Consider the following 11,918-nt stretch of genomic DNA (forward strand, 5'->3'; position numbering starts at 1 on the left):
TGCTTCCTGGGTCAGTGTTTCCTGGGTCAGTGCTTCCTGGGTCAGTGCTTCCTAGGTCACTGCTTCCTGGGTCACTGCTTCCTAGGTCAGTGTTTCCTGGTCAAGTCCGTCAACTAGTTTCACACTGATTTACGTGAAGAGCCTGAGCATTCCATCATGAGCCCAGCAATGGGTTCCAATCAGTTCCTGGCAGGGAGAGGATACAAAGCAGTAGTGCTTACAGTGTTGGGATATGAGAAACTTCAGCTACACTGTGACGAGACCATTTGACCATGAACTGTGTGGGTCTCAGCAGCACAGGGACCTATAGGCAGGGCTGGCACGGGTATTCATTTCTGATTACCAGGCAGGCCTGCACCCTGCTTGTCATGGTCAAGGTGCCCTAAATCTCCCTGAGGGGAGCTCCAGTGCCGGAATCTGTATGGAATCTGAATCAGGATACAATCTAGCAGGGGCCATCACATGTTCTGTGGCCTAAGAATACAGAGCACTGATCATCTAAAATAGCCTGAGGGGTTCCTGGTCACAGCGATAAAGTGCCAGGTCTGTTGCTTTTATTATTAAGAAATAAAGGATCAGACCACAACAGAATCTCTCTTTTCTCTTTTTATTTATTGCAAGAACATCAAAAATCAAAGTACTAAGCTATTTTACTCTCAATTAAAATCAACAGAGGCTCCTAAGAAATACATATACTTAATGTGCATTGTTAAAAATAACAAATTACAGGAGCAAAGAGTAGGTGGTGCTTCTAGAAAGTTTGTATAAAGTTATCTGAAGCAAACATACAGATTAAAAAAAAAAACGAAGAAAGAATTTAACTTGTTTAAGCATTCCAAATGTCTTTGGTGCTTGCTATTCCTTAAGGTCTTGAACTAACAAAATCCCTCAAATATTAGAATCTCTACTGGTCTGGCATACTTTTACCTTTAAAAAATATTTATTACTTTATTATTACTTTGTTGCGTGTGTGTGTGTGTGTGTGTGTGTGTGTGTGTGTGTGTTATGCACACTCATGGGGTAACACACATGAATGTCAGGACAACTTATTGGAGTTTCTGCCCTCATTGGGGGCCCAAGAGATTAAACTCAGCTTGAGGGCAACATCAACATTCTTATTTAAGAACACATACACAAACAAAAGACAAAAACCACCACATTTCCATCTAAGAGAGTAACCACTTATATTTCCTACACCGCTGTAATCTCCCAAAGCAACTACCCAGACTCGGTGACCTGTTTCTGTGGGTTTATGTCAATCATTCTGTTTCCTAGGGATGGAAGAAAATTAGCTTTTAAACTACTCTGCCATATTTGAGTATATAATAAGCAATGATGATTAAAAGTATCATTATGGTAGGGAGATCCTCTCTTGGTCTTTGTGCCAGGTATGAGGCATGGGAAGGTACCTCCTAGTTGGCTAGAGAGAAAAGCCATGTGGGGACTTCCCTGAAGGATGCCAGGAAGCTCTTAGAAACCGATCTTTCCACAGGGCCAAAGGTATGGAGGGGCCTCCAGCAGCTCATGTTCTCTGGCTTGTAAAGGCCAGGTTGAAGAAATCAGGTGTTTACGAGCAAGCCAGAGCAGAGTCTGAGCTGATCTAGGCAGGTGCTAGGACCCTGATATTCCAAGAGAGCCTTTAAGAAGATGGCACGGGGAGAACCTCCCACTGGACGGAGAGCCAGCTGGAATCCATCTCTTGGAGCACCACATACCTACCAAGAATCCTAAATTTATGCCATGCATATTGAGGCCCCAAGCAGACTTCATGAAGTTGCTGCATAGCCATTATGACAGTTATCTAACAAATGGACATATCCTCCTCCTCGAATATAATGATTCAACTAGGAGTTTATGAAGTTGGAAGTCAGAAGTTGAAAAGTAACTTTTAAAAGCCTGTTCTTGATCTCAATATAAGTATACAAAAATTGAGCAGGATTTCCTAAGTTATCATTTTAAAACTGCCACAACTAGTGGAAGACACTATCAAAAAAGACATGCTTTTGACCTATTTTATTAAATTTAGGGACTCCAATTAATGTACAGCTGTTGGCCAGTCATCTAACAACCTCAAAAATCCCAGCAATCACTCGTGAATCTGTGAACTTTGGCCTGTTGACAGTTAAGACTTTCTAAAGTATCATTAACCTGGTGCGCTGTCTTATTTTGCTACATACCGTAATTTGAACTGTGAGCGAACTTCCCCGTGTTCTATTTGAATCAGTTCATTATAGCAAGCAATTATGCTGCTGTTCTCCATAAATCTCTGAAAAGAAAGCAAAGATAATGCATAAGACATCTCCAATTATTTCTTAGAGAGTCAAACAGAGAAACTTCACAGTTGCTCCTGCCCCCTGGTAGCTCATTATTCAAGACATCTTGTAGGTAGGAAGGAATGGCATAGAAAAGTTGTCAAGGAATGTGAAGCTCTAGTTCAAACCTTAGCGAAACAACAGAGCAGGTGAGGCACTTGGCTCACTTTGTAACAAAGATGGGGGAACCTTCATTCTGGGGAGTCACAGCAAAGCAAACATACAAGAGCACAGTGCACCTCCCCAGCTGTGCTAATTACTGAACCCGTCTAGCTTTGCAGTATGCTCAGGCTGCAATGGACTGTGGATTCATTTTTATGAGAGTGTTTTCTGCCTCTTCCTGAATCTTTCAGGTGCCTAATGCAGAGTTCATTTGAAGCATCAGTAAGCTCAACAACAGAAGACAGACAATCAGATGAAAAGCTAGGCATTTCTCTAAGAAAAGATAGACATGTCCACCAAACACATGAAGGATGCCCAACCTCACCAGACTAAGGAAATACAAATCAGAGGCATAATATGATGTCATTTCATACCCACTAGACTAGATACGATAAAAAAGAAAGAAAATAAGTATTAGTAAAAATATGAGAAGAGTATTAGTAAAAATACTTATTGGCAGAATCAAAGTCCTGTGTATCACTGATAGAGACAGGAAATGGTTTAATCACTGTGGAAAACAGTGGATATGATATTCAAAACCTAAACCCTAGGTATATAAGCAAAACAACTGAAAATGGATACCTCAAGCAAACACTTGTAGGATCGGGTCCACACCAGCTTTATTTGCAAGACTCAGAGTGGAGTAAAGAGATGAATGGATGCACAGATTTTGGTATGTATATACAGTGCTATTTTATTCAGACATAAGATAGGAATGAAATTCTGATGTATTTCATCAGTAAAACAGCATGCAAACCCGTGTAGAGTATTAAGTGAAAGACAGTAGACACCAAAGCCACATGCTACATAATTCTGTTTTGCATACTATCTAGACAGGTCAATCCTCACAGTCACCAGAGCTTGGAAGCAAGGCTGGGACTGGCTACTTAGTGAGAACTTGGGACGGAGGGAAAGGCTTTAGAACAATATGGGGTAGGCATTTCGCAACCAACACACCTATGGTCACTTGATCTTTGACAAAGGAGCTAAAACCATCCAGTGGAAAAAAGACAGCATTTTCAACAAATGGTGCTGGTTCAACTGGCGGTCAGCATGTAGAAGAACGCAAATCGATCCATTCTAATCTCCCTGTACAAAGCTCAAGTCCTCATGGATCAAGACCCTCCACATAAAACCAGATACACTGAGTCTAATAGAAGAGAAAGTGGGGAAAAGCCTCAAACACATGGGCACAGGGGAAAATTTCCTGAACAGAACACCAATGGCTTATGCTCTAAGATCAAGAGTCAACAAATGGGACCTAATAAAATTGCAAAGTTTTTATGAGGCAAAGGATACTGTCAATAGGACAAAACTGCAACCCACAGATTGGGAAAAGATCTTTACCAATCCTACATCTGATAGAGGGCTAATATCCAATATATACAAAGAAATCAAGAAGTTAGACTCCAGAAAACCAAATAACCCTATCAAAAAGTGGTGAATAGAACTAAACAGAGAATTCTCAACTGAGAAAACTCCAATGGCCGAGAAGCACTTAAAAAAATGTTCAACATTCTTTGTCATCAGGAAGATGCAAATCAAAATGACCCTGAGATTCCACCTCAGATCAGTTAGAATGGCTAAGATCAAAAAGTCAGATGACAGCAGATGCTGGCGAGGTTGTGGAGAAAGAAGAACACTCCTCCATTGCTGGTGGGATTGCAAGCTGATACAACCACTCTGGAAATCAGTCTGGCAGTTCCTCAGAAAACTGGACATAGTACTTACTACCCGAGGACCCAACTATACCACTCCTAGGCATATACCCAGAAGATGCTCCAACATGTAAGAAGGACACATGTTCCACTATGTTCATAGCAGCCTTATTTATAATAGCCAGAAGCTGGAAAGAACCCAGATGTCCCTCAACAGAGGAATGGATACAGAAAATGTGGTACATTTACACAATGGATTATTACTCAGCTATTAAAAACAATGACTTCATGAAATTTTCAGGCAAATGGATGAATCTAGAAAATATCATCCTTAGTGAGATAATTCAGTCACAAAAGAACACAAATGGTACGTACTCACTGATAAGTGGATATTAGCCCAAAAGGTCAGAATACCCAAGATACAATTCACAGACCATATGAAGCCCAAGAAGAAGGAAGACCAAAGTGTGGATGCTTCAGTGCTTCTTAGAAGGGGGAACAAAATACTCACAGGAGGAAATATGGAAACAAAATGAGGAGCAGAGACTGAAGGAAAGTCCAGGGACTGCCCTACCTGGGGAACCATTCCATATACAGTCACCAAACCCGGTCAGTATTGTGGATGCCAGGAAGTGCTTGCTGACAGGAGCCTGATAGGACTGTCTCCTGAGAGACTGCCAGAACCTGACAAATACAGAGGCAGATGCTTGCCACCAACCATTGGACTGAGAGCAGGGTCCCCAACAGAGGAGCTGGAGAAGGGACTGAAGGAGTTGACGGGGTTTGCAGTCCCATGGAAGGAGCAACAGTGTCACCTGGCCAGACCCTCCGGAGCTTCTGGGGACTGGACCACCAACCAATGAGTACACATGGAGAGACCCATGGCTCCAGCCACATATGTGGTAGAAGATGGCTTTGTTGGACATCAGTGGGAGGAGCAGCCCTTGGGTCTGAGGGAGTTCGATGCCCCAGAGTAGGGAAATGCCAGGGTGGGAAGGCAGGAGTGAGTGGGTGGGTTGGGGAGCAGCACCTTCAAAGAGGCAGAGGGTTAGGGGGATGGGATAGGGGTTTTCTGGAGACCTGGAAAGAGGATAACATTTGCAATGTAAATAAAGAAAATATCCAATTTTTTAAAAATATTCTAAACACCACTGCATTGTTTACTTGAAAATGTTCTGTTCATCTTGATAAGGGGGAAACGCTTTCACATATTTACAAATCCTTAGTGGGTGAGTAAACGCATAAGCCAAACTTACAGCCAATCAGAAATCAATGTGAGACAGCATTCATCAAAGAGCTGTAACAGTGCACCTCACATGGAGCACAGAGAACAGGACCCAGTCAATAATCCCAAACTCATTTTTGCATTAATATATTTTTTTAAAAAAAATATTCTTGTGCATGGGTATTTTGCCTGCATTTATGAATGTGCACATATGTGCAGTTCTGACAGAGGCCAGGGCAGGGTGTCAGGTTTCCTGGAACTGGAGTCACAGACAGTAGTGAGCCACCATGTAGGTGCTGGAATTAGCTCCTCTGGAAGAGCAGCCAGTGCTCTCAATGGCCGAGCTGCCTTGCCAGCACTTTCTTTACATCTTTTAAATTGAGAATATTACTTGGTGTAGGATATACAAGGAATCAAGCACCTCTGCCATATGAACACGTGGATACTTTTATGAGAAACGAGGAAAGCAGAAAAACACAGCAAGTAAAAAGAATGGTATGGAAACAGATTTAAGGATAATTTACTTAAGATTGAGTAAAATGGTTTACATTTTAAGTCATAAAGGAAATATATACTCTGCAAAGCTTTTGAAGCTAACATACCAGCAAGCAAGCAAAAAAAAAAAAAAAAATTCCAAACGACCTAGTTATATTAATGCTTCTTGGGCAGTTAGATATATGGAGGGGAGAAAGCCAGGCCCAGTTGAAAGTCCATTTACAGATTTCCTTCAATCAAATCAGCCAGAGGGCAAAACCAATTCCTCTCTCCTTTTCTACCTCTGTGTGTGAGTGCTTGCGAGCACAGACACACACACACATACACACACACACACACCCCTCTGAAGTGGAGGGTCTCTCCCTGGAGAACCTCTAACTTTCCATAGGCCTCTTGTTCTTTAAGGAGTAGAGAGGGTCTAAGAAAAGGGAAAGCCACAAACCTATGCAGAAGGGAAACCCTCACTCTTTAGTCACAAAGCAAAGCTGATCGAGATTCACATCTGTCCATGTGTGTAGATGGGCCAAAACTGTCTCAGTCAACGACAGTTGTCAGGGGCAGCGGATGAATTGCAGACACCCTGAAATTTCCATGAGAAGTGACTTTAGATAATGCCCAGATGCATGGATTTGGACTCCAGGAGCCCTCAGGACATCTTGTAGGCTAACGATGTGCTGAATTGCTAACCTGAGCTGAGGGTTCTCACTGAGAGGAGGACCCAGCATACAGATTCCCCAAACCACTTTTATCTGGAAGCAAACTTTTCATGGATCACAGGAGCTCTTGGAAGAGTACCCCATGGCATGGCATGGCCAGGAAGCGACCTTAGTAGTTGGGCCCAAGACAGAGTGAGGAGGGGAGGGGCACCCAGCTGCACCCTGCCTTTGTTATGACTGTGCAAGCTGTTCAGATTTCGGAGTCTGTTTCCTCCTCTGAAAAAAAAAAAATGAAGAAAATATCAAACCCTTCATATGGTGAGAGAAATTAAGCAAGTCACCTGGAACAGGGCCTGATAAATAATACATTGTAGCTCCCCGACTTCCTACTCCAAAGGAAGCCTCTCCAGGGAGAAGTGTGGCTCACAGCTGTTAGCCCAGCACGCCTCACACACAGAGCCCCATAAATACTTGTTGAGATGAATAAGCATCATTCCAGGCTGGGAAAAGAAAAAGAGGCACACGAAGGTGAAAGTAAGAGCAGCTGCACTGGGCAAGACGCTAACTTGCACAAAGCACCGTGTGGGCAGAGCCTCAGTGCAGCTGGCCATGGGCTCAGGGCTCCAAAGGCATCCAAGCGGGTGGTTGGAGCATATATGATGGCACAGTTTCTTTCCAGATCCCCACTCAGGGATCATAAACCAATGTATTGGCTCAGTAGGTAGTAACACAGAGCCAAGTTTCCAAAAATGTAATTAAAACAAATCAGGGACAGGAAACAACCTCACAGAAGGCAAGGCTAGTAGGTATATATCTGGAAGGTACTTGGACAGAGAGCTGTCAACAACAAGATAGTCTCCAAACAAGGAGGAGAACCTGCATGGAGATCTGACCCAGCTGCTTCTAGGCCATGCAGTGTTTTCATGGGAGAAAAACTAAGGGGCTGGGAGCACTCTGACCAGTTGATGAATGGCCCCCGATCAAATCAGATCCAGCCATCAAAATACCAGGGAGTTCCAGACAGGCAAGGACTCCCAGGCTCCTGTTCACCATGCGTTCATTCACTGTGTATGACAGACACATTTGAATCTGGGCACAGGAGACATTCTGGAGTAGTACAGACAGGCAGAAAAAAAAAGAGAACCTTTGTTTCCTTAAGAATATGTGTGCCTAAAAACTGGCAATCATTCTCTCCAAAGCTTTCCTATGAGATGGGTGATCTCTGTCCTTCAGTCAGGGTGCTATCTTCTAAATGACACCAACTACAAAAACGGTTGGAGGAAAGATCACTGAGCTGAGGCTCGGCTCTGAGGCCACTCCAGAGACCGATGGACACTCTCGCTAACAGAGCCAGCAAGTGCTGTGTCAAGGTCATCCTTCAGTCAGATAACCAAGGTAACCAGGGAAGCTAATGTCCTGGTGTTTTCAGAGTCCTGACTCACCCTTGAAAAGGTCAGTGTGAGGAGCGGGTGGAGTAGGGCAGTCCACACAGAAGATCAATAAAAACCTGTGAATAATTTCAGAGCTATTTCTCAGAAAAACGGATGTGTTTAAAAAAAAAATAATAATACATGGCAGTCATGTGGCTTCATTGCTGGCTGTCCTCTCTGGCAGCTCTGCATTTTCAAACTCAGAAGCGTTCTCTTATGCATCCACATTCATCCACTGCACATAAGGTGAACTTTCCTAAACAAATGCCAGGCATCTCAAGGGGAGATGACAGACACACAGGAAAGGTGTCAGGGTGCTGGGGAGTGTTGCAAATCAGGCACACCCACTTGTAGTACATGGCCTGAGTCAGTGCGACCTTATGTCTTTTATAGAGCTCTGCTTCTAGGCTAAAGCAGGCCAGAGCACAGAGAGATGGCTTCCCAAAGGAAGTTCCTGCTTCGCCATGGCCTGTCAAGATGGATTTTCATTTTAAATCCAGAATAGCAACCAAGAACTCTTAGGATCATTCATCTTGATTTTAGACTTCTAGTGAAATTTACAGAAATCAACTCTGGACTGCTACCCTGTTTTTATCTAAAATAAAACATTTAAAAAAAAAACAGGAATAAATATATGTTTGTCATAACAATGTGAAGGAAAGACTCCATTAATTTTCTATACAACTATGTCTAATATTCATGTTTCTTTTTCCACTCTACTTTGAATTATTTTCATTGTTTTCCTTACATTTGCCCACACATAGCTTTGCCTGCAATCCAGTTTCTGATTTACCTTGTTAGCCCAGTTATTTGTTTCTATCTCCTTGCTTAAGATGATCAGTCTTAACCTTTAAGGGGTTACTAATATTTTTCATATATCCTTCCTATTAGAGACTTTTCTTCTCTTTTTCTGGTGCTAAACAGTGGCTCACAAGCTGTGGTCACCAACATGAGCTTGCTTCTAGTTTAAAAGCTCTGGAGAGGCCCCTGGCAAGCACAGAACCTATGGCAACGTGGAATATCATCTTTAAATGATCACACATGCACGCTGGGTCTAGTTGGTGAGATGCATCTATCCGGGGCTACCTCGAGACTGCTGGGTTTGGATTTGATATAATAGATGCTTTATTGTCATTGTGCATCCGCTGCACAATAGCGTATCGGCTGGAATTAGGATGGCAAGAAGCAAGTGGCTCACATTGGCTAGTCACTTGCTCACTGCCACTCGGTTCCAAGCACAGTTGCATCTATTCCCTGGTTCAGAGTTCTGGGGCCTGTTTGCTGTAATGGTTCTCACAGCTGAATGCTTGGCTGCCATGGGAGAGTTGGGCTGTGTGCTTGGCTGTCATGGGAGAGCCAGGGAGGCTAGAGAGAGGCATTCTGGTCCCCCGTGTACATACCCGGTTGAAGCCTGCATGAAGAAGAGGAAGGACTGAGGCCTCTTCATGGTCATCAGATCTGCAGCAAAGCAGAAAAGGTGGTCACTCAGCAGATACAAACCAGGATTCCTCACACTGAAACACGGAGAGAGAGCAATGAGGATATTGGCGGTCACTCTGGAGATGCTTCCTGAACAGCGATTGTCCGAGGAGCCCCTGCCTTCAAGGACATAGAATCCACATCTGTCTTCCAGATGCAAGCAGGACACACACAGTAGACAAAGCAACAGCAGTATGGTGCAAGAGTTCCCAGCGCAGGAGCGAAACGCTCTCATGGTGGCTCGCCCTTTGGGGTTGGAGAAGAGCTAAGAGAGCAGTCCCATTAAAGGACTTGCCAACGATGCTGCTTATCACAAGGCTACTGTCCCTAACCCAACTGGATGTACAAGTCCTTCTCCAAAGCCTATTTGGGCCCAAATCTTGAGATGCCACGCACGCCCGACATTACAGTCTGTGGGATCATACAACCACGTGGCAAAGAAGAGTCAGCATAACAGAAACACAGAAGGGAGGGAAACAAAAACTGATACTGCCACCTGTTTCCTGAGACAGTTTTCTATATCGAGCCCGGAGCTATGCCCACGAGTAAAAAGGTGGACTAAGGACCAGTATGCCATGAGGATACCTGATAACTCCACAATCACCATCAAGAAACTGGAAGAGGGTCACTGAGCCAGACAGAAATTTGCATAGGGTACAACCCAGAAAGTCAGGGGAGACAAATAGAAGAGGAATTGGGTGGAAACAGCATTAGAAAACAGAAGGCCCAGTTTGTCCACAGCTTCCTGCCCCCCCCCATAAATTGTTTTCCTTACTTTCTGCTTTCCCTCAGTAAAAGGAGGTTCTGCCTTCTATGAATGACATACCAGGAGAGGCATTACAAAGATTCCAGTGTAATATGATTCTATTTTCTAAACTAGGTGGTGAAGATGGAGGTCACTTAATGTCACTCTCCATATGATAATAAAAAAACAAACAAACAGAAAAATCATGACAAGCTATACAAAGCTACTCCTAGTCAAGGACTCATAAACATTTTTGATGTATGAAAAGGACAGAAGGCATTTTGGGGCCTGTGGAACAAGCCATGGGAAGTGCTCTGCAATGTGGTATCTCCCAGGTGTCATGTCTAGGGCTGTATGATCCTATTCAGATCTCTGAAGGTAAGTGGAGCAAAAGGCTCATTCTTTCTGGAATTAACTCCCCACCAGGACAGCAGGTATAAGGCACCCCTGGGGACAGAGCTACCCTTTCTTTGCACTGCAGCCCAAGGTAGGCATCAAGGGATGAGCCTCAAACTGCAGTACTTCAACATGAGGCTCTGATTGGCTCCTGTTGCCGTGGCTTCCTCCTGGGCCAGAGTGGCCTACGGGGTATATATTTCAATTCTCCCTGGGCCAGACTGCCCTTGGAAATGCCACACCTTCTTGTCAAGCTATTGGTCTGTCTGCTTCTTGGTGACAAAATTTGTGTCAAATGCCATAACAAAGCCAAACCCAATAGGCCCTGGATCCTAATTAAGATCTTAGTCTCTCTGCAGCTAATCACAGACATTGATTGACTACAACAAATTTAGCGCCTGGCAAGGATTCCAACTATTGTAGCACATACAAACTACTTCTTTCTTTCAGCCAGCCTTTGCATTTTTAAGTGCAGAACATTCTAGACACTAAACCTAGCAAGCTGGTTTCTCATCCCAGGGTGTCACTGTAACTATAGCTGGGCCAATCTTCTTTACAGTTCAAAACCAACCTAAGCCTATGGCCTACCGACAGTCTAAGCCACATGACGGTCCTCCCCAGGGCCACAGCCTATCACCCACTGTTAGTCACTGGACAGTCCTCCCCAGGGCCACAGCCTATGGCCTGCTGTTAGCCACTGGACAGTCTTTGCTAGAGCCACTGTCCTTTTCTTGCAATGGATTTGGCACCTCTGCACTCTCACACATGCTACATTCTTTTTTTTTTAATATTTATTTTATTTATTATATGTAAGTACACTGTAGCTGTCTTCAGACAAGGGAATCAGGTCTTGATAGGGATGGTTGTGAGCCACCATGTGGTTGCTGGGATTTGAACTCAGGACCTCTGGAAGAGCAGTCAGTGCTCTTAACCACTGAGCCATCTCTCCAGCCCCCATACTACATTCTTAAGTGAAAACTCAAACCCTTCTCTATTTTCCTCAAAGAGAAAAGACGAACTAGAACATCCAGAGTCCTCAGCTTTTCTATTCATTTTTGGCATGTCATGGTGATGAGTAAACCTGCTTTCCCCCATGAAGTATGTGAAAATGTGCTAACAGTAATTATGTAAGAAACGGGGGGGGGGAACCCTAAGTATTTCTGGAAATTTGGAAAACAAAGCCCTCGAAGCGAGTTCTACAAGTGGCAAAGTAGGGTCTACGATGTGCCCATCACAGAGCTGGTTCAAACACTGGGCTACGACATGTGCCTCAGATGGAACAGTAATGCTGGGAGGAGGGCACTGCTGAGGTAGAGGCGCTGCTGAGGTGGGGGTGCTGCTGAGGTGGGGTGCTGCTGAG

At 44.0% G+C, this 11,918-nt stretch overlaps 1 protein-coding gene across 11 annotated transcripts in view; it reads right to left on the minus strand.

Moving 5' to 3' along the window:
* Positions 1-11,918, minus strand: part of Pde8b (phosphodiesterase 8B) — a 248,075-nt gene that overhangs the window by 84,369 nt on the left and 151,788 nt on the right. For all 11 annotated transcript variants that reach the window (XM_031360580.1, XM_031360581.1, XM_031360583.1 and 8 more), the window contains 2 exons: positions 9,339-9,396; positions 2,178-2,266 (listed from right to left, as the gene is read on the minus strand). In XM_031360580.1, the coding sequence (XP_031216440.1) occupies positions 2,178-2,266; positions 9,339-9,396 (147 nt within the window). The remainder of the gene's footprint in view (positions 1-2,177; positions 2,267-9,338; positions 9,397-11,918) is intronic.

This window comes from Mastomys coucha, unplaced genomic scaffold, assembly GCF_008632895.1.
Source record: "Mastomys coucha isolate ucsf_1 unplaced genomic scaffold, UCSF_Mcou_1 pScaffold8, whole genome shotgun sequence".
Taxonomy (NCBI): Eukaryota; Metazoa; Chordata; class Mammalia; order Rodentia; family Muridae; genus Mastomys; species Mastomys coucha.